This window comes from Thermomyces dupontii (genome assembly GCF_041956625.1).
Source record: "Thermomyces dupontii strain NRRL 2155 unplaced genomic scaffold VTN31scaffold_9, whole genome shotgun sequence".
NCBI lineage: Eukaryota > Fungi > Ascomycota > Eurotiomycetes > Eurotiales > Trichocomaceae > Thermomyces > Thermomyces dupontii.
In genome coordinates, this window is record NW_027192315.1 from 676,188 (window position 1) to 698,745 (window position 22,558).

The 22,558-nt window shown below is 56.2% G+C and overlaps 8 protein-coding genes and 1 non-coding gene across 9 annotated transcripts; 5 read left to right on the forward strand and 4 right to left on the reverse strand.

Moving 5' to 3' along the window:
- Positions 1–563: 563 nt before the first annotated feature.
- Positions 564–2,479, forward strand: VTN31DRAFT_7447 (uncharacterized protein; the record flags this gene model as incomplete). Its single annotated transcript, XM_069408169.1, has 2 exons — positions 564–1,087; positions 1,135–2,479. 2 exons carry the CDS (start codon positions 564–566, stop codon positions 2,477–2,479), a joined length of 1,869 nt encoding a protein of 622 aa, XP_069257945.1.
- A 1,409-nt stretch (positions 2,480–3,888) lies between these two features.
- Positions 3,889–6,414, forward strand: VTN31DRAFT_7448 (uncharacterized protein; the record flags this gene model as incomplete). The annotated part of the gene is made up of 4 exons (XM_069408170.1): positions 3,889–4,023; positions 4,160–4,889; positions 4,941–5,152; positions 5,203–6,414. 4 exons carry the CDS (start codon positions 3,889–3,891, stop codon positions 6,412–6,414), a joined length of 2,289 nt encoding a protein of 762 aa, XP_069257946.1.
- Positions 6,415–6,726: 312 nt separating this feature from the next.
- Positions 6,727–11,124, reverse strand: VTN31DRAFT_7449 (uncharacterized protein; the record flags this gene model as incomplete). Its single annotated transcript, XM_069408171.1, has 3 exons — positions 6,727–10,671; positions 10,725–10,910; positions 10,960–11,124. 3 exons carry the CDS (start codon positions 11,122–11,124, stop codon positions 6,727–6,729), a joined length of 4,296 nt encoding a protein of 1,431 aa, XP_069257947.1.
- Positions 11,125–14,023: 2,899 nt separating this feature from the next.
- On the forward strand, positions 14,024–15,825 carry VTN31DRAFT_7450 (uncharacterized protein; the record flags this gene model as incomplete). Its single annotated transcript, XM_069408173.1, has 4 exons — positions 14,024–14,266; positions 14,324–14,481; positions 14,533–15,070; positions 15,154–15,825. The coding sequence occupies 4 exons, from the start codon at positions 14,024–14,026 to the stop codon at positions 15,823–15,825; spliced, it is 1,611 nt and encodes a 536-aa protein (XP_069257948.1).
- Positions 15,826–16,029: 204 nt separating this feature from the next.
- On the reverse strand, positions 16,030–17,124 carry VTN31DRAFT_7451 (uncharacterized protein; the record flags this gene model as incomplete). Its single annotated transcript, XM_069408174.1, has 2 exons — positions 16,030–16,642; positions 16,706–17,124. The coding sequence occupies 2 exons, from the start codon at positions 17,122–17,124 to the stop codon at positions 16,030–16,032; spliced, it is 1,032 nt and encodes a 343-aa protein (XP_069257949.1).
- A 727-nt stretch (positions 17,125–17,851) lies between these two features.
- On the forward strand, positions 17,852–18,368 carry VTN31DRAFT_7452 (uncharacterized protein; the record flags this gene model as incomplete). The annotated part of the gene is made up of 3 exons (XM_069408175.1): positions 17,852–18,013; positions 18,081–18,238; positions 18,302–18,368. The coding sequence occupies 3 exons, from the start codon at positions 17,852–17,854 to the stop codon at positions 18,366–18,368; spliced, it is 387 nt and encodes a 128-aa protein (XP_069257950.1).
- A 171-nt stretch (positions 18,369–18,539) lies between these two features.
- Positions 18,540–20,069, reverse strand: VTN31DRAFT_7453 (uncharacterized protein; the record flags this gene model as incomplete). Its single annotated transcript, XM_069408176.1, has 1 exon — positions 18,540–20,069. One exon carries the CDS (start codon positions 20,067–20,069, stop codon positions 18,540–18,542), a length of 1,530 nt encoding a protein of 509 aa, XP_069257951.1.
- A 221-nt stretch (positions 20,070–20,290) lies between these two features.
- VTN31DRAFT_t86 lies at positions 20,291–20,375 on the forward strand. The gene has a single exon. It is a non-coding gene; the product is annotated as a tRNA-Glu (tRNA).
- A 117-nt stretch (positions 20,376–20,492) lies between these two features.
- On the reverse strand, positions 20,493–22,042 carry VTN31DRAFT_7454 (uncharacterized protein; the record flags this gene model as incomplete). Its single annotated transcript, XM_069408177.1, has 2 exons — positions 20,493–21,729; positions 21,828–22,042. 2 exons carry the CDS (start codon positions 22,040–22,042, stop codon positions 20,493–20,495), a joined length of 1,452 nt encoding a protein of 483 aa, XP_069257952.1.
- Positions 22,043–22,558: the final 516 nt, after the last annotated feature.

The following is a 22,558-nucleotide window of genomic DNA, read 5'->3' on the forward strand; positions in this document are numbered from 1 at the left end:
CATTGCGAGTTGTATTACCTGGAATAGAGCTCTTTTAATCAATGTACGAGTAGTCCGTCCGGAGTTTAAAGAATTATCGGCAGCTTGAATAGACAAAAGTTCCGAAAAGTTGGGGCGATCTAGATCGACTCCGAAAACGCGCTATACTTGATCAGGTTAGCGTATGATATTCCCGCCCAACGATGTCATCGGCGTCTGCTTCACTTGAGAATGGGAAGACGGTTGAGTCCGGCTCTTTGATTCTCTCCTTCGTCGTCTCGGATCCGCCGCAGGTCGCTTCTTCATCTTTCGTTCTCTTTATTTCCTGCCATAGACCTCCGGCGTTTTTGCTTTTCCTTCTTGCAGATTCTGTTCGAACCTTGGGCCGCCGGAGCGACCTGCCTCCCGCTTCTTCCCCGCTGTGTTACCGTTGCCAGCGCAGGATCGCCGGATTTCACCCTTCTTCCGCTGCCAATTTTCTATGCTCCCATCCTTCGATTCGAACCTGAGTCGTGCGCGGCAGCGTCTTTGCAGTTTGGGCGGTGTCGTGCTCCCCGCGGGACGGTTGAAGCACATCATCGCTAATGGCTCCTTGGCAACACCACACAACAAGAGGAACTAGTCAACAGCGCCGGCAAGATGAAGGGCGAGGAAAGGATGATTGGACAGCGGCAGGTGTGGAGGGAGACCCGTTGAGTGATGGACAAACCGACGGGCATGGCGTGGATGGGGAAAGCAACGATGTGAATGGGACGGACACACCATCGCCGCAGCTGGCGGGAGCGAATGGGCAATCGAACGATCGTACGGAGACGAGGGGAACCGACAGCAGCCGTTCCGTCAATGCTCAGACATTATCGGAAACGGCGGCCAGGATGAATGGACTCCAGGTTTCGGACTCTGGGCACTCGGCTGATCATCCACGGGAGACCGTGGAAGGAAAGCCTCGAGATCAGGTTGAGCACGACAAGCCGCGCGATGAGAATTCCGCCGTCGTGCCGACCCAGGGCCAGCGATCAACGGAGCCCGAGACCAACGGCCATCGACGTCCAAAGACAAACCCCTCGACGGGATCGGTCGGGCTGATTGTCGACGGGAACATCGGTCGGTACGTTGTTTCCCCAGCCGGATCCTTACGTGGCTGACCTGTTGTAGACGTGCCCCGAGGCCCGAAGTCGTGGAAAGGCCGTGGGCCCACGGTCTTCATGGGACGGTTGCTCGGGATAATCGACCGACATACCCAGTGCGGTCGTCGCCTTACTCCCCGCGGCCTCACGACAACACTCCTCGGCTTGTGACCATGGCGCCTCGCTCGTCACCGCCAAATCGGTCCTTCTCCACAACGGTCCTGGTGGGTAGCGTCCCGGTCGTCGTCTGCCTTCCGGGAATGGAACGACCCAAGACGTTCCCAGCGATGCCCAAGCGACACTACACCCGCCTGCCGCAGCATCGACCACCCTTGCGTCGGGATAAGCCCGTCCGGGTGTCCATCCCCGGCCACTCGCCGAGATACATTCTCCCGGCCCCGGAACGATCCTTCATCTTCATCCCGCGCGCCATGCGACCGAATCAACGAGGTTTTCGGGGCCGTGGTCGGGGCGGCTTCTACCTTAGTCAACGGCCGAGTTTCTTTCCCGGCCCGCCTTATTCACAGAGCGTGCCGATGAGCCGGCGGTCCTCTCTGCGCGACGGGGTGCCCTCGCCTGCGGGATCGGTGCTGTCTCGGCATACGATCACGGACCACGGCAAGCCCCTTGTCCGTCTTCCTCCGAGAAATCGACCGCCGGGTCCGTCCTATCCCTCCTCCGCCAGCACGGCCCCTTCCGCACCGGCCGGCAGCACCGTCGCGAACTATCCTCCCACAACCAGCGCGGCTTTCCGTGAGAGCCGTGGCGGTTCCATCCCGATGCATCAACCACGCCCGCAGAAGGCTGTGTCGGTGGCGGACATTGAAGGCCCATCAGGCCTCAGCTACAACCCACCACCGCCGCCACCGGAGCAACCCTTCCAGTACCAGATGCCGGCGCCGGCACCCGTGCCGGGTTCCGGTTCTGGTTATGAGCAAGGCACCTTTCCCCATAGCCGTCATCCATCCCAGCAGACGGCAAGCACGCCCGTTTCCCACCTCCCCGAGGGTGCCGTTTATGCGACGCCCTTTCAGCCGTACAACTATGCGGCGCCCATGGGATACACGCCGGCTGGGCAGCATCCGAGCGCGGCTTTATTATATCCCACGCCCCCTGCGGATTACTCTCCGTATGGAGCCGCTCCGCCGATGCCGCATCCGGGGCCGCCGCCTGTGCCGTACGGAATGGGTCCGCCGCCGCCTCCTGGCTCCGGCGACCCGTCGGCATCGGGGACGATCGCTCATGAGTCCAACGGCACGGTATATTACTACGATAGTAGTCAATACTACCAAAACGCGGGCTATGGGACGATGCCATCCCCCGGTGCGACCTACTACTACGGGCAGCCGCCGGGTGTGTATTATCCGCAATGATGCCGCCATCTTCCCTCCTTCTTTTCGGTACCAGGATCGCTGACGGCATTCGGTTTCTTCCTTCTTTCGCTCACGTTCTTTGTGGTTGCCTTCTCCCTTTCAACCCCTTGGATTCCTACGACTTTGTGTTTCGAGTAATATACAATGGCTTCACATTTTTAGTCTTTGTTCTCCTTTTGTTGGGTGATGAGTTTCCTTGCGACTGGGAAGGGGACCCTTCTTGTCCTCGACCCCCTCGATCCCCTTTCTTCTCTTGGTTTTAGATTTCCATGTTCTGTCTTTGATGCATTCCGGCGATTGGGTTGTTCTGGTTTCTCACTGCTCTCTGGGTCTGGTCATATCATCCCCTCGCATTGGGTTCCGGGGTCGGTGCTGGACTGGAAATGTTTGCAGAATCCTGGTCATACGGCTCTTTTCAACGATACGACATTTTGCCTGATTATTGGTCTTAATAGTGGTGTCATTGTCCATGTTCTTTGTCATGGCCTGCTGGTGGAGTGATGATTGGTGGTTGCCTGGATGTGTCGGGGCCTGGGCTTGATGTCTTCTGTCCATGGCCCATACTGTATGCTGTGTAGTCGACCTGGAGAACGGAGAAAAAACATGTTCATTGTTCATGATGGTTTTCGTAGTTCATCATCACTTGGTCTTGTTTCTTCGTAGATGCGCAGCCCAAGACGTACGAGTAGTCCGGTACCTAAGGCTTAGGTACATGCCTGACATATCATCCACCACTCTGGTTCTGCTCCGATCGATGAGATCTACTCCGTAGGTTATCTTTCCTACGAGGAATGATAGAATCAGAGACCTCTGCATCGAGGTAAGGTCCCTCTCAATAATCACTCAGCTTCACTTAACTGACCGCTTATGTATCATGTGATCCGCCTATCAACTGAGCTTGTCGGCTTACCGCATTCATCTTGGCCTAACCGAAATGGGTTTAGCCACACAAGGTGATTCTGGAGAAGCTTGCATCGGCCATCTGGTCTGGAGACCAAGAGGGAAGGCGCCCCTCCTACTCCGCTCCTGCCCCAAGCACCTTCCCGTTCTTGCCTTTCTTGCCCTTTCTCTGTAAGTAAAGAATAGGTTAATTCGGGGTTGATCCTTGAGCCTCACCTTCTCCCTCTTTCTTTCTCTCCATCAGAGCATCTTGCTACGGCTTCATTTTGCTCTCTCTTCTTCATTCCCGGATGATTCCGGCCGCTGAGGTTTTCTTATCACTACTTACTAGTTACGTGATTTCTTAGCTTGATTTCGATTGGACCCAGTATTATTCGGTATTCCATACCTCGACCTATACACTAGTTCTGTGACGTCTTGAACGGAGTAGCCTAGTTCCAAGCCCTCCCCAGCTGCATCCATCTTCTCTCCATCATCAATCTACCATCAATCATCGCTCTTCCATCATCATGGCGGCCCCTTCATCAGGCCTTCCCATCAACCAGGACACGCTGGTCACCGTTAAGGTGTGCCAGGATAATCTCGTCACCCGCCGTTTCAAGCTCCCGCTGCGTGACCTGGGAGCTCGGGCGTTCCCTCTCAAGGTATGTGTTGGTCAATCCCCGCCGGAGATCTGCTCCGATCAGACCTCTTCGTATGATGAGTCCATTGCATCGTGATGGACTGCTGCCATACCATCATTGCCTGCTCCAAAAGTAATCCGGCTGACCCCGAACCTAGATCCGCCAGTTGCTGGGCATCCCCCCAGACCAACCTCTCACCTTAGAACGCTACTCAGACAGTGCTGGCTCCTATGTCCTTCTCGACAGTGAGAATCCCGCCGTTTACAAGCAACTTTACCGCGCCGCGAAGGCGAAGCTGAAGCTCCGCATCCGGGCCACCACGCCGTCGGCCAATCCGCCTGCCGCTCACCCGGAGCCACAGCCCCAGGAATCTACTTCTCAACCCGACACCTCCTCCATGTCCGAGACGGCGACGGTTGCTGCATCGTCCACCGTGCAGGATTCGAATGATGCATCTCCGAAGGGAAATGCCTTTGTTCTTCCTGCGCGGCCAAATGCCCTCACGACGATCCGGGGCAAGAAGTCTTACCCGCTGCTTTTCCAGTCGCCCAATGCGGTCTTCTGCATCGACTGCAACCACTGTGGAGACGCCATTCCAGGCGAGCACTACCACTGCGGCATCTGCGACGATGGCGACTTTGACCTGTGCCCCAAGTGTGTCAACGCCGGTGTTACCTGCCGCGGTGAAGGCCACTGGCTGCTGAAACGGCTGATTAAGGATGGCGTGGTCGTCAACAGTACCACGGAGACCATTGCTCCTAGGCGCTCTTTGGCCTTGAACAAGGCATCGGAGCCGGCCCCGACTGAGAAGCCGGCGTCCGACGAGAAGCCTCCCGCTCCAGCCTCGGACGATGCGGTGAAGCACATGTGCAATGCATGCCTCAAGCGTAAGTTAATGATTGACTCCTTTGACCGAAAACGCGACTAACGTCTCGTAGGCTTCAACGAAGAAGATTTGTTTGTCTGCCAGGTCTGCGAAAAGCAGAGCGTGTGCATCACCTGCATCTTGAAGGATACACATGGCCATCACCCGGGCCATGGCTTCGAGATGCGCAAGGACCGAGACTTTGTTTTCAAGAACTTGCTTCTTTCTCGGTCTCGCCCCGGCCGCCACTACAGTCATGCGGCCATTTGTGATGGTTGTGACAAGGTATGCATTCCCCTGCATTTGATATCGATCGTTTTTGCTGACCAGTGTAGCGTATCTATGGTGTCCGTTACAAGTGCCTGTCCTGCCCCGATTGGGACTTCTGCTCGGCCTGCCATGAGACGGCCACTCAGACGCATCCGACGCATCGGTTCGTTCCCATCTACGAGAGCATCGGCGATCCCGTCTTCTCCAAGGAGGTTCACACCGGGATCTACTGCGACGGTCCGTTGTGCGTGAGCAAGCAGCGCTCTCCCATTGTTGGCGTGCGCTACAAGTGCGCTATTTGTGATGACCTGGACTTTTGCGCAAACTGCGAGGCTCTGCCTACCAATCCTCACAACCGTAGCCACCCCCTGATTAAATTCCAGACGCCAGTGCGGGACGTGACCATCAACACGTTCGCCGAGAATGAGTTTGGAATGTCTCTGAAGATGGGAGACCGTCGTAGTGCTGCTGTCCAGGTCGGCAGCGAGCCCGCCACCACTGCCACGCAGACTGAAGATGTGGCCCCGACCGATCAGGCCGAGTCCACGACTGCTGTGGCGAGCACTGTCTCGGAAAAGACGACCGAGAAAGCGATGTCTCCAGAGCCTCAGCCGGAGCCCCAGGCGCTTTTCGTGCGTGATACGGTTGCAGACGGGACCGAAATGGGTCCGGGTGTGGTCTTTGAACAGACCTGGACTCTCCACAACCCCGGCCCAGTGCCATGGCCTGCTGGCTGCATGGTACGGTTTGTCGGGGGTGAGCCGATGTTCAACGTGGACACGAAGCACCCATTCGATATCGACACGGTTAATGCGGCGATGTCGAGCAACGAGTTGCAGGCTCCGGTTCCCGTCGGGGAGTCGGCGGACTTCACCGTGACCCTGAAGAGTCCGTCCCGTCCGGGCACTTCGATTTCGTACTGGCGGTTGAAGTTGCCAGATGGCAAGCCATTCGGCCACAAGCTGTGGTGCGACATTCGCGTGACAGAAAAGACATCGCCTGTCGAGGAGACCAAGGAAGTGGCGCCGCAGCCGAGTGAGAGCAACATGATTTTCCCGAAACTGGAGAAGTCGACGGCATCGAGCGCTCAAGAGGCCGCGGTGGCGCCAGCGGCGGCTCCGTCCGTGACCGGCACGGACAAGACTGAGGACGACTCGGGGGTGTTGGAGGATATGGAGAGCCTGACGCTGGAGGAAGTGACGGACGGGGAGGAATTCTTGACGGACGAGGAATACGATATCCTGGATGCGAGTGACCAGGAACTGAGCCGGGAATGAAGAATTGATTTAGTCTATTGATTTGGTGAAGAGTTTGTGTATCTGGTTACCTAGGTAGGTATGGATGTTATATTGTTATGGTAGTTCAATGTTGATACGACTGTCTTCATTCCTGAATTACGATTCCAAGGTCCAAAAAAAAAAGGTCAAGAAGACATCCAAGCCCCTTGATTGACTAGACACTCGCTGTTCAACTAATACATGTATTGATGCTTTGAAACCATGGACAAAGAAAGGAACACCCAAACGCCATGAATCCATCTTTGTAGATACATTGGAACCAGGAAAGCAAGACAAAACAAAACGACGCTTTTACCGCATCGGCATCCCCCTCATACTTGCCTGCATATTCGTGAACAACAACTTGAACCCATTGCACAAGGCGCGCATATCCGGGTAAGGGTTCCGCTGCAGCTCATAACCCTGAGGAATCACCTTCACCGGCCAGGTCTGCAGCGGCGCCTTTTGGCCGGCCTTGAAGCACAGATGGAAGTAACCGGGATACTTTGGGTTGAGGCAGAACGCGTACGAGGAGCGGGTTGGGTTGGCGGTGGTGTAGGTGGTGAGCCATTGCTCGGTTTCGGCCTTGGACCCTTCGTGGTACTTTTCGTGGGCCATCATCTCGTCGACCTTGCGCGCCATGGCCTGGACGTGGCTGACGACGAGCTCGTCCAGATCGGAGTAAGTGTACTTGCCGCCGATTTTGAGCGTGCGCCCGACCGAGTATTGGTTGCTCTTGTCGAGCTCGAGGACGTCGATGTGCTGGTAGACGCCGTCGGCGACCTTCCAGGTGACGGTGAGGTGGTCGGGTCCCTTGGAGGAAGGGCGGATGACGCAGTCGCCGCGGCTCTGGCTGCCGAGGTATTCCTCGGCTTGGCGGCCGTTGAAGGGGCGGAAGAGCGGGTGCTTGATCATCCGCGCTGGGCGACGGTCGTCGCCCTGCACGCTCTTCTCCATGGCTTTGCGGTCTTCTTCTTCCTGCCGGTGGTCCCATTCGCCGTCGAGACGCTCCGAAGGATGGTGCCGGCGGGACGGTCGGCTGACTTGGTCCTCCCGAAGGGACATGTTGCAGGTGAGGTTCTTCTTGTTCAGGTACAGGATCTTGCCCAGCACCGACTGGTGGGGGCGGTACACCTGCCGCGGCGAGATGTCGTGCCGGTCCGTCATCTCCGTCTCCGGGACCAAGACGTCGATGCCGCAATCGAGTTTCCCTTCGATGTGGTCCGCCGCAATCCGCCGGATCGACATCGGCACCACCATCCCTTCCGCCAGCGTCTCGCTCGACTCGCCCGTCAGCATCGTGAAGATCTCCTCCGTGCTCGGGTGCATGAACTGCTTGCGCAGCTCCTCGTACGGCTGCTGCAGCTCCGCCCGGATCGTCTCCAGCGTCGCCCGCTTGCGCTGGTTCAGGTTCTTCTCCAGCTGCTCCGCGTACTCCTCCAGGATCAGCTCGTTGACCCGGTCCTGCGCCTCGTCCTTGAACAGCTTCCGCACGATGGCGCCCGGCCCGTTCTCGTCCGTCTCCGCCTTGATGTCTTCCTCGTCCAGCTCCAGCGCGTCCGCCGCCATCTTGCGCGCAATGTCGTAGTCCTCCGGATGCACCCGCGTATTGTCCAGCGGATCCGCGTCCCCGTCCGAGTTCTCCCAGTCAATGTACAGGAAGCTGGCGCAGTTGTTCCACACCTTCACTCCCATCGCCGGGTACTGCGCATCGACGCCGAGCAGCTCCGCCCGCTTGTTCACCACCCCGCCGTTCAGGTTGATGATCTTGAGCAGGTGCTGCGCCTTGCGCGGCCCGAGTCCGCAGATGTACGGCAGCAGCGCCTGCGTCGACGTGTCCGACACCGCTTCGTTGATGTCCACCCCGCACAGGTTGACCATGTCCACCAGCGCGCTCTCCAGCTGCTTCATCACGGCCTCCTCCGAGAGATACTGCTGGCCCGGCGCGAACTGGATTTGCACCAGATCCTTGCCCAGCGCCGCGTATTCCTTCATCGGATTCTGCACGTACCGTGCGATACCCGCCGTATAGCACGTCAGGTGGTCTTTCTTCACAGGGAAGTCCTGCGATGCCCGCTCGCTGACGGCGTATGCGCGCGCGGTCTCGTCGTTCACCATCAGCACCTCCAGCGGATCCGAGACCTCCTTGCCGTCGTCGTCCGTGTACGGTGCTCCGCGCAGGTCCTTCTTGTCGACAATGTCGCAGATCTGCTTGTACAGCTTCCGCGTGTCGGGACATCGGCCAGACACCGCGATGACGTCGGGCTGCCGCCGCTCGACAAGTTCCACGAGTCGCTCCACGTCCTCGCTGTCGGCGGTGCCGCGGTCCTTGTCGCCCAGCTGCAGGCGGGTGAATTTGCCCGTCTCGACAGGGCGCCCGTCTTCCTCCATCCACACCCAGTGGATGTAGAAATCGCCGTTGATGGGCTTCTCGCCGTTCGAGATTGCCAGCACTCGCGGGACCGTCCCCAGCACCATGCCCTTGGGCTTGTACGGCGCCTGGTCCAGTTTCTGCGAGAATGCCTCTCGGATGTCCTTGGCCACGTGGGTCTCGCACTCCTGCGCGATGTTCTCCTTGACATTCCGACTCATCAACGCTTCCAGCTTCGCGAGAGCCTTGTCAAGAATTTCACGTCGCTCGCGATTCCAGGCGTCGGCCACCTCACTGACGTTGTCCGACGTGATGTATGTGTAGAGGTTCTTGCGGTACCGATCAAAGTCCTGGAAGCTGACCGTAACTTTGATCAGTCCTTCCTCCTCCGCTTTGAGCATCCGCAAAAACATATCCGGGCGACGAGCGATGTCGCTGAGCTGTTGATTTCGAAGGTATTTGAATTCATAGTACGGATGATGCTCATCGATTCGCTTGAGCCCCTTGTCCGTGCGATAGCAGTTCACCACTCCAGTCATGTAGCAGTGCTGGCGAACCACCTTGCGCAGCTTCGGATGCACAGCCAGCTCCTCGGCGAACATGGCCTTGGCCGCACTGAGAGCTCGGGAGGCGTTGCTGAACTCAACGTCCACAAACGAGTCTGCAAACTCCTCCGGCGGCTTCTCCGGGTCGTCTGCGTACTCGCCCCGCCGTCCCTTTGATGCGGCATCGGCGACGGCATTCGGCGTGATGCCAAACGAGCGTACAAGGCTATACACTTTGCTGCCCCGCACGCGGTCGAAGAAGGTTTTGGAGCTCGCGGTCTTTCGTCTCGCCGGAGTCTCGCCGTTCGCCTCGCCGTCGGCGTCATTGGTGCCATTTGACATCAATCGGAGGTCTTTGATCTGAGCACCGTAATGGAAATACATGTAGTCATGGGCATCCTGTAGTTCCTCGGCTGCCGTAGCGGTCGCGATAGTTTCCTCCAGAATGTCATCTTCAACCTTCATCACACTCTTCAACTGATCGAACGTCTTCCGGATGGCCTGACGCTTCTCGATGAAGGCGCGGAACTTCAGGTCGTACTCAAAAATATCCCAGAGGTCCGTCATGTTCAGCAACTTTTGCGCCCGAACCTCATACTTTGGCCCATCCGGGTTGTTCGGATCCGGCGACACGGGCACCTTGGTCGCATGGATAAGATAGTCCTTGCGATGCTGAAAGATGAACGGCACTTCGAAGTCGTCAGTGACCATGAATTCCAAAACCTTGGCCACAGATCGCTGGAACGGCTCTCGCAGTTCTGGCTCGACGCGCTTCTTTAGCAGCATCAGATTCGCAATCCAGCCGGCCTCCTCGCGGAACTCTTCATCCGAGAGGACGATGTGCTTGTAAGGTTTGCGAGCGAGTTGGTGGCGCTCGGGTTCGTCGGTGAAGCGGATCTCGTTGTCTTCGTCTGTCAACATCTTCTCGGCCAACAGCGTCGGCTCGAAGACATCCTTGAGGTCGAGTTGCTTCTCTTCCTCGGCTTTTTGCTCCTCCTCTTCTTGCTCCATTTCAAGAGCAAAGAGGTAATCGGTTCCGTCACCGAAAGCCGCGCGCATGTCTTCCAGAGCATTCTCGTCCAGGCCGGTCATTTCGGTCATCTCCTGCCGAACCTTTGCCCGACGGCTTGCGCGAGAAATTCCTTCGTCGGCGCGCCCGATCTCCTCGTCTGAGAACACATCCTCCTCGATGAAATCATCCATTTCATCATGGAAACCCCGTCGGCGATCGCCCCGGTCATCCGCCTCATCCTCCTCGTCGGATCGGAACATATCATCCACTGTCTGGGGCCCGCGGTCCGCATCGCCTTTGTGTCCACGCTTTAAGCGCTTGAATTTGGACTATGAAAGCAGTGTCAGCAGACGCATGCAGCCACAATACCAACGCGGCTTACCTCTGCCTGGGCTTGGAACTCGGGGTTGTGCTCTCCGATCAAATAGAGATCTTCTTCATCCAAATCCTCTTCCTCGCGCGCACGCTCTTCTCGCCGGCGTTTCCTTCGTTCGCGACGACGCTGTGCTTCCTCATCGACGTCCTCTTCTTCTTCTTCATCTTCGTCGACAATAAAACCTTCCCGGACCTATGCGACCAGTTAGAACGCTGAACTGCAATGGATAGGAATCACTTGCTTCTCGCGCGGCTTCCTCATCCTCGTCCACGTCGTCATCCTCCTCACTGGAGTCGTGGAAATGATCCTCGCCGGTTCCGGGCACCTTCCGAACCTCTCCGGTCTCCTCGTCGTACTCCTCCTCCTCCTCGTCAAGCACGGCCTCGCCTTCAATTAGATGGCTCATGTTGGGCTCTAGGTTGCGCACCGCGACACCAGGAGTCGAATTCTGGCCTTGGATGAACAACGGCTGTTGCGATCGGATCGCCAATCCGAAAGCCAGCGATCCGGTGCAAAGGATGATTTACCGAATGCGAAAGGAGTGAAGACGCAGGAGCCTGGTCGAGATGCACAGGACTCCAGCTCCGAACAAAAAGGGCACGATAGGGTGGCGTATACGCTAGTCCAGAATTGGTTAGGTGTGGCGCAGGATGAACAGACTGTGGCTGGTGCTGGGACACGGGTCGACCGGATCCCTTCGAAGTTCGAACCTCTCGTTAACGCTATGCCTATGCGAACAGCTCTCCATATCCCGATACTCGAAATGCAGGCCTACGAGTAGGTATTAGAGTGCCACAATTGATCAGAAAACGGGCGAGTAATAAGTCTACCTCTAGCAAGTTCACTCCCTTGAAACTCTTCCTGTCTCCCTATCTATGGCCCGAGGGCCTCGCTCGCATATGACAGGAAGAGTTCCAAGGGGGAGTGAACTCGCTGGAGGTGGACTTGTTACTCGCCCGTTTTCTGGTCTGTTACCCGCAACCAACGCTGCCGAAGATATTGTGTTCCGATATGGTGTCGCAGGGGAAATCAAGGTGTGTGGTGTCTTTCTCCGGCTCAAGGTCCTGGGCCGCGAGTTTAATTCCGACCGCGCCGGACCGCGCTGGGGGCAGGTTGTACGACACGCACAAGATCCGCGACCTCGTGAAAGGCCGGGCCGGAAGCTGCCAGCGCAAGTCCTACCCGCACACGGCTATGGACTTCGTCCTCATCCATAACATGCTCCTGCGCGGCGAGGATCGGCGGAAGGTGGAACTGGCGGGACTTATTAGGGCTTTTTTTGGTACGGAGTACAGGCGGCAGAATCGCAGCAAGCGTAAAGGATACCAGGTACCTGTCTAGACTGTTTGCTCTCCTGGCAGGGAGGAAACAGGAAGCTGTCGACCTGATCAAGCCTGGAGCGACTGCAATCATTCAGATGCTAAAGCAATCAAAGATCCTTGTTGGCTGGGTATGTACTATAAGTTTCTCCGGCCAGGAATGAGGCATTGAAGGCTAGCATCTACTCGAGCCGAACAAGGGTACAAACACTCTTCGCGAATCCTACTACAACGCGGCCAGGACGCGAAGAAGAAAGAGGGAGGTGTGAGGAAAATGAGCTTTAATATGCGAGCGTCCTCTCCAATCAGGATCATTCCCAAGGCCGTCCCCGACGTCCCTCAGTTTCTCTGCCAACCCTCACATTTCCTCAGCCTTTCTCTCGTTCCACTCCGTGCCAGTAGGGCCAACGGTAGATTCCTTCAAGTCGATAACTTTGCTCCATCGTGCGTGATGAATACATTGTAAAGGTTGATGTCTCCATGAATGATTCAAAGTCATGGAGTTGTTGCAACGCTTTTCGGCATGTCTCTAGATCTTCAATCCCTGGACGGCGTCCAGTGACGTCTTCGATAATGAACCCGGTGACTTGATGCAGGCTTTCCTCGAATGCATAGCCCAAAATCCTTGGTGCTAAAGTCGAATTCCGCCGACTCAAATCATGGTATGCTTTGATCTCCCGCGCCAGCCAGGGAAGTTCCAACCCAAATCTGGCGATCTTCAAGAAACACGCCCTGTCTTGATGTTCAATGCGATCAACGCGAGGGATTCGGTGACTGCAGGATTCGAAGCTCAAGGACATCGAAGGATGGATAGGAACCGACAATCTGCTCTATCGACAATGTATGTGGCTGGAACGTGTCCGTTTCTGTCTAGATTCCACTGGCATCCTTGTAAATGATGAGTGTATTCCGCATACTGAACCATGCTGCCAACTTGGAGAACTCGCGAATCACACATGGGCCAAAGGTTCGCGATCCCTCCCGTATCAAATCCAAGTACTTATATTTGAGCACCAGGCAGAGCACCCTTTTGGTGCCTTGTCCATCGCGAAGATTTCTGTACAGAAGTCGTCAATACTGAGATCAATGGTAATACTGTGCCTTTTCGCGTCATCGAGTACGATGAGAGGATGAAGCTGTACTTTCAAACACTGCAGATTTTCTTGAATGAGTTCGACAAGCTCACTGCTCATTAACGGAGTGAATGGCTGCCTTTGCATCGCAAGTGCAGAGCCCGAAAGATCAGCCGGCCCAACTATCAATTGAATCACAGCTTTGCAGATTTGGCACTCAAGTTTTCATGCTGTCAGGATCAACAGCAGCTCTAGTGTTACAGTATTCGTCCGAAGTAGAGAGCTGTAAAAGTACTGGTACCTCCACTCCGCGCATAAAATGAATGGCAAAATTTGTACAGGTACCTAGCCATTCCCCACCTCCAAAGTCAGAAGCACCCATGGTTTCAAGAAAGAATCGTCCAACGATGCCCCCTAAGCTTTAAGTCCGTTAGGCCTACCATGCTCGTGCTCCCATCATCCTTCACCACCGCATTCGGCTTCAGAACAGGCCTCCCAGAGCGGATTGAACGTCGCCAGCTCAGGCGCCCGCCGTGTGTTTGGCGCCCATCCCCAAGCGCCGTGATTGGCCCCTGTCCCGCTACGCCTCTCTTCTGGCCGTCCGAATCACAATAATTGACGCCTTGTCCCCGACTGCAGGCCATCGTGACTGGAAACTTGATCTTCTTTTAGAGAGCCCAGCGGCACTCGGCGATAGGCTGTGGTCTCATATGCTGATTTTTGCCATCTCTGCTACGAGAAATCCCCTGATTCGCATGCGCTCCTCCCTTCTCAAGCCTGCCCCGAGCCTCTGTGTGACGGTAGTGGACAGTACCTGAGATCGAGAGTGCTCGATCAATCGCACTACTCGTTTTTTTTTTTTTTCTTTTCCTCTGCAAACGTCGAGTTTCCGGTACCACCTTGAATCGGAGCCATGGCGGAACAACAGTTCCAGCCGAGGAGTCTCAAACGCAAGAATGTCAAGAACCTTGCTTTGAAACCGACAAAGAATTCGGTGGAGGAGAAGCCGAAGGAGGCTACGCTGGAGATTGGGCTGGAGTTCAAGCTGGACCTGCGCAGCGAGGATTTGATTCCGTTGAAGGAGGTCGGTGCTGGCAATGGTGGGACAGTGTCCAAGGTGAAGCATGCGACTACGGGTGTGATCATGGCACGGAAGGTACTATATATCTCCTCACCCTGGCGGATGAGATGGAAGATGGCTAATCAGAGCAAGATCATCCGAGTCGACGCCAAGGAAAATGTGCGGAAGCAAATCCTCCGTGAGCTTCAACTAGGGCAGGAGTGTAATTCGCCGTATATCGTGACGTATTACGGAGCTTTTCAAAATGAGTCCCGCGATATCGTGTTGTGCATGGAATACATGGACTGTGGGTACGTGGTCAATATGCATCGGGCCATCGAGATGGTCTGCTAACGGATCAGCTCGCTCGACCGCATATCCAAAGAGTACGGCCCCGTCCGGGTCGACGTGCTGGGGAAGATTACCGAGTCTATTCTGGCCGGCCTGGTCTACCTGTACGAGAACCACCGCATCATGCACCGAGACATCAAACCGTCGAACGTGCTGGTAAACTCGCGCGGCCACATCAAGCTCTGCGACTTCGGCGTGGCGACAGAAACCGTCAATTCCTTGGCCGACACCTTTGTCGGGACATCGACGTACATGGCGCCGGAACGGATTCAAGGCGGCGCGTACACGGTTCGATCAGATGTGTGGAGCGTGGGCTTGACGGTGATGGAGCTGGCTGTTGGGCGATTTCCATTCGACACGAGTGACTCGTCGGCTGGGGACCGAGCGAGTGCCGGACCGATGGGGATTTTGGATCTGCTGCAGCAGATTGTGCACGAGCCGTCACCGAAACTGCCCAAGAGTGACGCCTTCCCGCCGATCCTGCATGAGTTTGTTGCCAAGTGCCTGCTCAAGCGGCCCGAGGAGCGGCCGACCCCGAGAGAGCTCTATGTAAGAACTGTCCCTGCTAAGGGTAAAAAAAAAAAAAAAAAAAAAAAAAAAAAAGAAAAAACGTCGCTAATGGAATGGGCCAGGACAAAGACGCGTTCCTGCAAGCGGCGAAGCGGACGCCGGTCGACCTGGAAGCATGGGCGCTGAGTGTGCGAGACTCTCCCCCACGCCGGCCGCATAGAGAGTCGACCTCGCGATCGTCCCATTCGCATTCACACTCTCGGTCGCAGTCAAATCAGAGCTCTGCGCAGCGAGCGCCACCGCAGCCTTCAGCGAAACCGCCACCACCACCACCGCCGCAACCGCATGCGCGGCCGACGCCGCCTCCGCCGCCGCCAACATCAACATCGGGGGAGATCCCACTCAGCATTTACAATACGTCGACTTCCTCGTCGCATACCCATGCCCAGCTAGCGGCGTCGCGCCCGCCTACATCACGCCCGCACCATCCAGCTTTGTACAAGGACCCAGTCCAGGCCCTAGAACACCTCTCGCTGGAAAGCAAAGACGTACCGCCGGTGCACCCGGCATACTACGGCTACCAGTCATCACGCGAGCGGGAACGGGAGCGGGAGCGAAGCTCCGGCACGCGGTCAGCGGTGGACGAACGGCCACCGTTCTTGTCGCGGACTGCGAGTTCCGAGAATACCAAGGCAAGTCTCCACCAGACGGTGCTGTCACCACCGCCGCCGGTGCCGCCGCACCCGTCGACGACGGGTGAGCCGTGGCGCAATCAGTATAGTGCCAGGACATAGTATAGCATCGCAAAGCATAGCATAGCATGACTGCCACGAGACGAGATTCGCATCACAGGCGTCATTTTGTCTTTGTTTCGTTTTCTCTTTTTCCTTTTCTATTTTCTTTTTTGAGGATATATCGGGCATTGTGTTACGTATATACGAATGAATGCAAGCATCAATTTTTTTTTTATATACACACGGGATACTACATACTAGTGTCTATAGAGTGGATTTAACCGCCTCCACAAACAACGTAATCGCCGTCCTCCCGGCCTCCAACACGCCATCCATCGCCAGGAATGGATGCGGCATGCCCTGCATGACATGCAAGTCCGCCTCAACCCCGGCGTCCCGCAACTTCTGCGCATAGGCCTCCCCCTCGGCACGCAGCACATCCAGTTCACCGACAATCACCCTCGCCGGGGGCAGATCCTTCCAATGTCCGTCCTCATTCGAATACAGCAGCGGGCTCGCCTCCGGGTTCGCCCAGAGGGATTGATCCGGCAGGTAATGGTTCCGATACCAAAGCATCTTGGCCGCGGGTAACGCGGGGGTATGCTCGAATTCCTTCCACGCCCAGTTGGATTCCACGGTGGCGGTGTTGTCCATGACGGGAACGCAGAGGACTTGTTTCTTGAAGGAGATGGAGTGTTTGGATAAGCGGGCCTTGTGTGTCATAACCGCGGCGAGGTTGCCGCCCGCGGAAGACCCGCCGACGGAGAGGCGTGAGATGTCGATTCCCAGCTTGGAGATGGTCTCGGGCCGGTGCAGCCAGAGGAGAGCTTCCCAGCTGTCGTTGACGGCGGCGGGGAAAGGGTTTTCCGGCGCAAGCCTACACCAACTCAGCAAAAAGAAAAAAACTTCTCCTCAGGTAAGGGGTAAGATAAGTATATACCGATAATCAACCGTCACAACCACCACCCCGGCACGATTGGCCACATTCGTACACACGGTATTCTCCGTATCGATGTTCCCCAACACCCATCCTCCGCCGTGGAAGTAGAGAAAGACCGCCCACCCATCTTTGGGCTTCTCGCCGAGGGGCGTGAACACTCGGACGGGGACCGGCGGGCCGTCGGACTCCACCCGGGGCTCGACGAGTAAATCCTCGGTCTTTGCGACGGGGAGTTTTGGCCCGCCGCCGGGAATGATCACGCCTCCGGTGCGCGAGGCCTCGACGGGTTGGAGATGGACTTGTTGCTGATTGATGATGTGCTTGTTGTAGAAAGCCGCATATTCGGGATGGATGCGGTGGGCGACGGAAGGGTGGAGGGGGTAGGGAGGTTGAGGAGTTGATTGAGATTCGGATGTCATTTTCTTTTTTTTTTTAACCTCTTTTATGAACACTTTTCCCGATCATTTGAAGGAGAGATGGACGAGAGGCATTGACTTTTATATATAAACAGTCTTGTGCCGGCATATGGATACATAGCAGGTTCGACCCCGCGCAATGGTACAGTAGCGACACTGTATGATTATTGATGCTTTATCGATTCGGATCGACGCCGGCGTGGGGGGTGGTCAAGGTACAGTATCATCCATGAGACATAAACATGGCCAATCGTTCGATGAAAGAAGAGCGGACAGGCGAAAGAACTCCACCACTGAACTCAATTAGTCGAACTGCCAGTCAATGACACGGACAGATGGAGACTCAGTAGGGACCTTTGCAAGGAGCAGAGCGATAAACTGTAGGTCGGTTACTTGGAAGTACAGTAAGTATGTACTCTCTATGTAGCACTGATAGAGAACTGCCGAACTGATAAGACAACCCCCATGCAACGTGGGGACCAGTCCCAGCTCTTGACTTGATCAGACTAACCGGATTAGGAAGCTCCTTACGAGGGTTTTACGCGGGGTGAATATGTACAATACGGTTACATACGGCCTTGCTTGCGGGGTGCTTGATTACTACTACCGATGATATACGAGTACGTGTAGAAAGACATATATCAACCCCTCCTCAGGAACAATCACCATTAATCCATCAAAGAAAAAAAAAAAAAAGACGACCCGAAAGAGACAAAGAAAAGTAGCCATCATGTCGAACAAAACCGCCGTCTTCACCGACAAAGCCCCCAAGCCCCTCCCGGGCATCTACTCGCAGGCCATTGTCTCCAACGGCGTGGTCTACTGCTCCGGTGCAGTGCCCATGGATCCTGCCACGGGGAAGTTGATTGAGGGAGATATCAAGGCTCACACGGTGCATCCCCATCCAATCCCCCACCCCTTTTTTGATCTGTTCTGAGACGAAACTAAAACAAATACAGCATCAATGCATCAAGAACCTTTCCCATATCCTTGAGGAGGCCGGCTCGTCCCTCGACAAGGTCGTCAAGGTGAACGTGTTCCTGGATAATATGGATAACTTTGCGGATATGAATTCCGTGTATATGCAATATTGGGGCGAGATTAAGCCTGCGCGGACGTGGGTGACCTTATACAGTTAGGGTTGGTAGAGAGAGATGGGTTGGCTGATGTTTGTGAACAGGTGCGTTGCGGTCAAGACGTTGCCGTTGAATACCGATGTGGAGATTGAGTGCATTGCGACGCTGTGATGGAAATGGATGGAGGCTGGGATCTACATAGTCGTGTGGGATAGGGAATGAAAAGTTCTATTGCCGATAGGCTTCTTTCTATTCCTGCCGGTGTAGTTCAGAGGTATCTGTAGCGTCGTCCACGCCACCACCTCACCTCGGTATCATGAGAAAGGGAATATCAGAGAGAGATCAATACCAATCATCCCCCCCTTTAACATTCCCCGGATTCATCGACATAATCCTCCTCCCCGGAATCCCCGTATTATCACTCGACAGCTTGGCCTCAAAACTCCCCGAAATCGCCCTCTTCCCTAGCCTGCCAAACGAGTCATACCCAGCCCCGGCCTCGTCGCCGTTGCACGCCGCCCATTCCAACGACGTGCTCGGCGCGGAGCCATCGCCTAAGTCACTCCAGCGGGTCACGACAAGGGCATGCCGGAACTCGACACCGCCGCCGCGGTGATGATTCCGAGCTTCGGCGAGTTTGATCTCGACGAGGTACTCGGTTGGGCATTCGGGACAGCGGCGCATGGGCTGGCAGAAGCCGCAGACGGTGGGTGCGGTGGCGGCACTCGGGCGATGCTGGCCTACTCGCAGCGAGTTCTTGAATCTGGCCTCCATGCTCTGCTGGCCGCGCGGCAGCTCCGCGGGAACATGCGTCAACGCGCACTTGCAGACCCGAGTAAGCTCGCCATCACGCCAATGTGCGCAGACAGAGAAATACGGGAAATAGTCATCGCGCGAAAACAGCAACAGCCTCTGCGCACTCGGCCCCAGGCCCGGTGGCGCAAAGCACTGGCTGATCACCCGCATCAACAACCTCCCGTCATGGATCAGAAACCGGGTACTATGACTCCATCCATCCTCGCCATCACCCGTGTTTCCCTTCCACCGCCGCGCCAACGCCTCCACGTCAATGCCATACTGCGGCCCGAACCGCGACGCCCGCGTCACCAGCTGCACCAACGCAAACGGCAGGTTCCAGCCATGCGCGATGCGGTGCCGCGGCGCCGGCCGCAGCATGTTCCGCGCATTCGGGCAGATGAACACCGGATTCCGCACCAGTGCATCCGCGGGCTGCAGCCTCTCGCGCCCGGGCTGCGTGCGCTGGTGGTATTTCCCGCAGGGAAAACACAGCAGGTGCCGCGGCAGGCAACGGTCCAGCGTGAGGAGCAACGCGAGTTTGTGCCCGGCATTCTCGGGACGTCGGAGGGCTTCAAAGGGCGCGCGCCCAAGCCGGGCGTGGAGCGTGCGGCTGGCCAACGCTAAGCACACCGCGTCCTTGGGGTTGAGGTACCCGGCTATCTGGGCCCAGAGATGGGCCGGCAAACTGGCCACCGCGGGCTCGCCGGGAGGTCTCTCACCCTCCCCTCCATAATCACCGCGCGGCCTCGAGTCGTTCTCATCAAACGGCTCCTCCAAGCCCAGCGCGTGGATCAACGCCGTGTAATCCCGGTTCTCTCCGCGCTGGGAATCGATTCGCGAATGCGCCTCTTTGTATTTTAACCGATGCGCCTGCAACGGCGCAATGGGCGGCAATGGAGGCAAATCCTTGTCAACGGCGACCCCTTGCCCATTCTTAGTTATACTTCGACTGCTGGCCGTGCTAACTGTGGGAGTCAAATAATTCCCAGATGATGGTGGTGGTGGTGGTTCAACGCCGCGCTTCCGCAGTTTCTGCCGCGACTTCTTCGGGCGGAGCCAGCCATTTCCCGACATGGTCGACAGGAACCCACCTTGGACGTGGCATTGGTGTTATTAAAGAATCAACCGACCGAGCCGGGAGTTGTGATTGAAACAGTATACAGCGGGGGCTGTATGTGAAGTATTTTTGGAAAAAGCAGAGAGCCAAAACTAGAAAGTGACGCAAACGGCGTGTTAGGTGATTCACTGTGAGGCCCTTCACCTACTTTTCTCGGCGCAAACAACTGAAACATTACTCCCAGTTGGTGTATCGGTAACATAGCTGGTTTTCAGCAAATTCCTATCACCCAGCAGCGCCGGGTTCGACTCCCGGACTGGGAATTTTTTTTTTCTTTGCACCATAGTTACAGGAAAGGATCAGAGATCACAGATCCGTGTTCTTTTTATTTAATTTCGTCATTCGAGGTAGTTATCCAAAATATCACTAAATCCGTGTATCTATTCCCACATATCCTCCTCCTCCAGGACCATTCTCCGCATCGAATTCCGATACTTGGCCGCCTTTTTGGCCGCCGCCCGATCTGTCACCACCGGCCGCTCCTCTTGCAAGATCATCGGGAGGGAGTTCAGCACCGCGCGGTTGCCCTGGTAGTAGTGCTCCAGGAACCCGCCCTGCAGGATGCGGCGCAGCGATGCCAGCCGGATCCACTTCCACCAGCGGTCGACGTTCATCACCGCGTCACGCCCGATCCGTACGCGCCGCTTGCTACCGTACTGCCGGTTCGTGTCCTGGTCAATGGCCTTGTTGTACATGGGCCCACGCCGCGGGTTCTCAACGGTGGTCAGGATGGACGAGAAGTTGGTGTGCAGCGTTTTGCGATCACGCTTGCTGATATGCTTGCCCGAAACGGTGGCGAGGGATTGGAGGAGCCGTTCGAGCTGCCGCGTATCGTGGTAGGCGTCGTAGCGCTTGACGAGGTGTTGGTCATCGTCCGAGTCCGCGTCGGAGTCTTCTCCGGACGAAGCTTCATCCTCGTCGTCATCCTCGCGTGGCGTGTAACTCTTTTCGTAAAGCAGGGCGATGTTCTCGCCGGCCGCAATCTGCACACGCGGCTCGCTGCTCTCTAGCTGCTCAATGAACGACTCCACCGCCTCCTCGCTCTCGCCCGCAAGGTCCTCGATGTCGGTAGCGAGGAAACCCCACTGCTGCAGCGCTGCAGTCACCGCGCCGGCATCGTCCGGAGCATCGATCGAGTGCCCATCCGATGCAACAATGTCGAGGAAGAAATTCATCTGGTCCAGCTTCCCTTCCTCGCCGGTTCCACCGAAGTAGGTGCATGTGCCCAGACAATGAATGGCCGCGGCCTTGACCACCATCGACTTGGAGTCTCGAATCGTCCGCGTCAGCAGCGGCTCGACGGCGTCGTATATTCGATCGTCGTTGGCCGTCACCGCCATCAACTCCAGCGCCTTGAGCGCCAGCGTGGTCTCGCGCACGCTGCTCTCATGCTTGATGCTCTTGGACAAGGCACCCAGGAGATCCTGGATGTGACTTCGGATCTGTTCTTCAACGTAGTGGTACTTTGACAGCCGACAGTACGCGGCCAACGCTTCCTCGCGGCCTTGGACGCTGCTGCGTTTGCGGTCTAGCAGCTCTTGGATCCGTTCCGCCAGCTCCGTCGGCCAATCATAGTTGTCCGCCTCGGGGTTATCCAGATCATCAAAAGAAGTTGTACTAGACCACGTCAGTCTTCGGACAAGTGGCAGTTGGTGACCTATGACATCATCGTGGCCACCGGTGATGAGTTTGGATAGGAGGAGGACAAAACGAACCTGAAGGAGGTGCCATCACTCAGACTTCCGTTATCCTCATCCTCCGAAGCGTATCTACTCGCAGCGCGCGACGACTGTCGAGAGGTTTGCCGGGAGTTCGGACGGGAGTTGCGTGCCGACGAAAGGCGGGAACCTGACCTCGAGCCCTCGCGGGACAAGGCCTTGCGCGAGATGGTCTTGCCACTCTCGAGGGCCTGGCGACGTAAATCGTGCATGATGGAAAAGTCTCGAGAGAAGATGTTGAAGACGAGATCGCGCAGTTAACGGGTGAAAGGTGAGGTTTAAGAATCGAGACGACCACAAGGATGCGTTGGCTATTACAAAAAAAAAAAAAAAAAACCGCTATCCTATGGGGATGGTGGGTCGATAAAACGCTATCAGCAAGCGATGGAAAAGTAGCATTTCTGACTGCAAGGAGAGCACAGAACGAAACGAAATGAGGTCAATCTGTCAGCCTGGGTGGCTGTCGAGGAGTCGAGTAAGGGAAAAACCGGGGACGATAAGAGATTAGAGATAGGTTAACCACGGACGCTTATTAAGCACTGGGGCGGAAGCCCAAAATGTCAGGCGGTGAGCGGGATCACCGCTACACTTGACCAATTAAAGTTACGGTACTTGGTGGTTAGGGTTTAGGGCTGTCGACCCCAGCGTCTGAGAGGATCAGTATATCACACCTGAAGAGATCTTTGGATCCGGGAAATCGAGTACATTTATGGCCAAATGCATCGCTA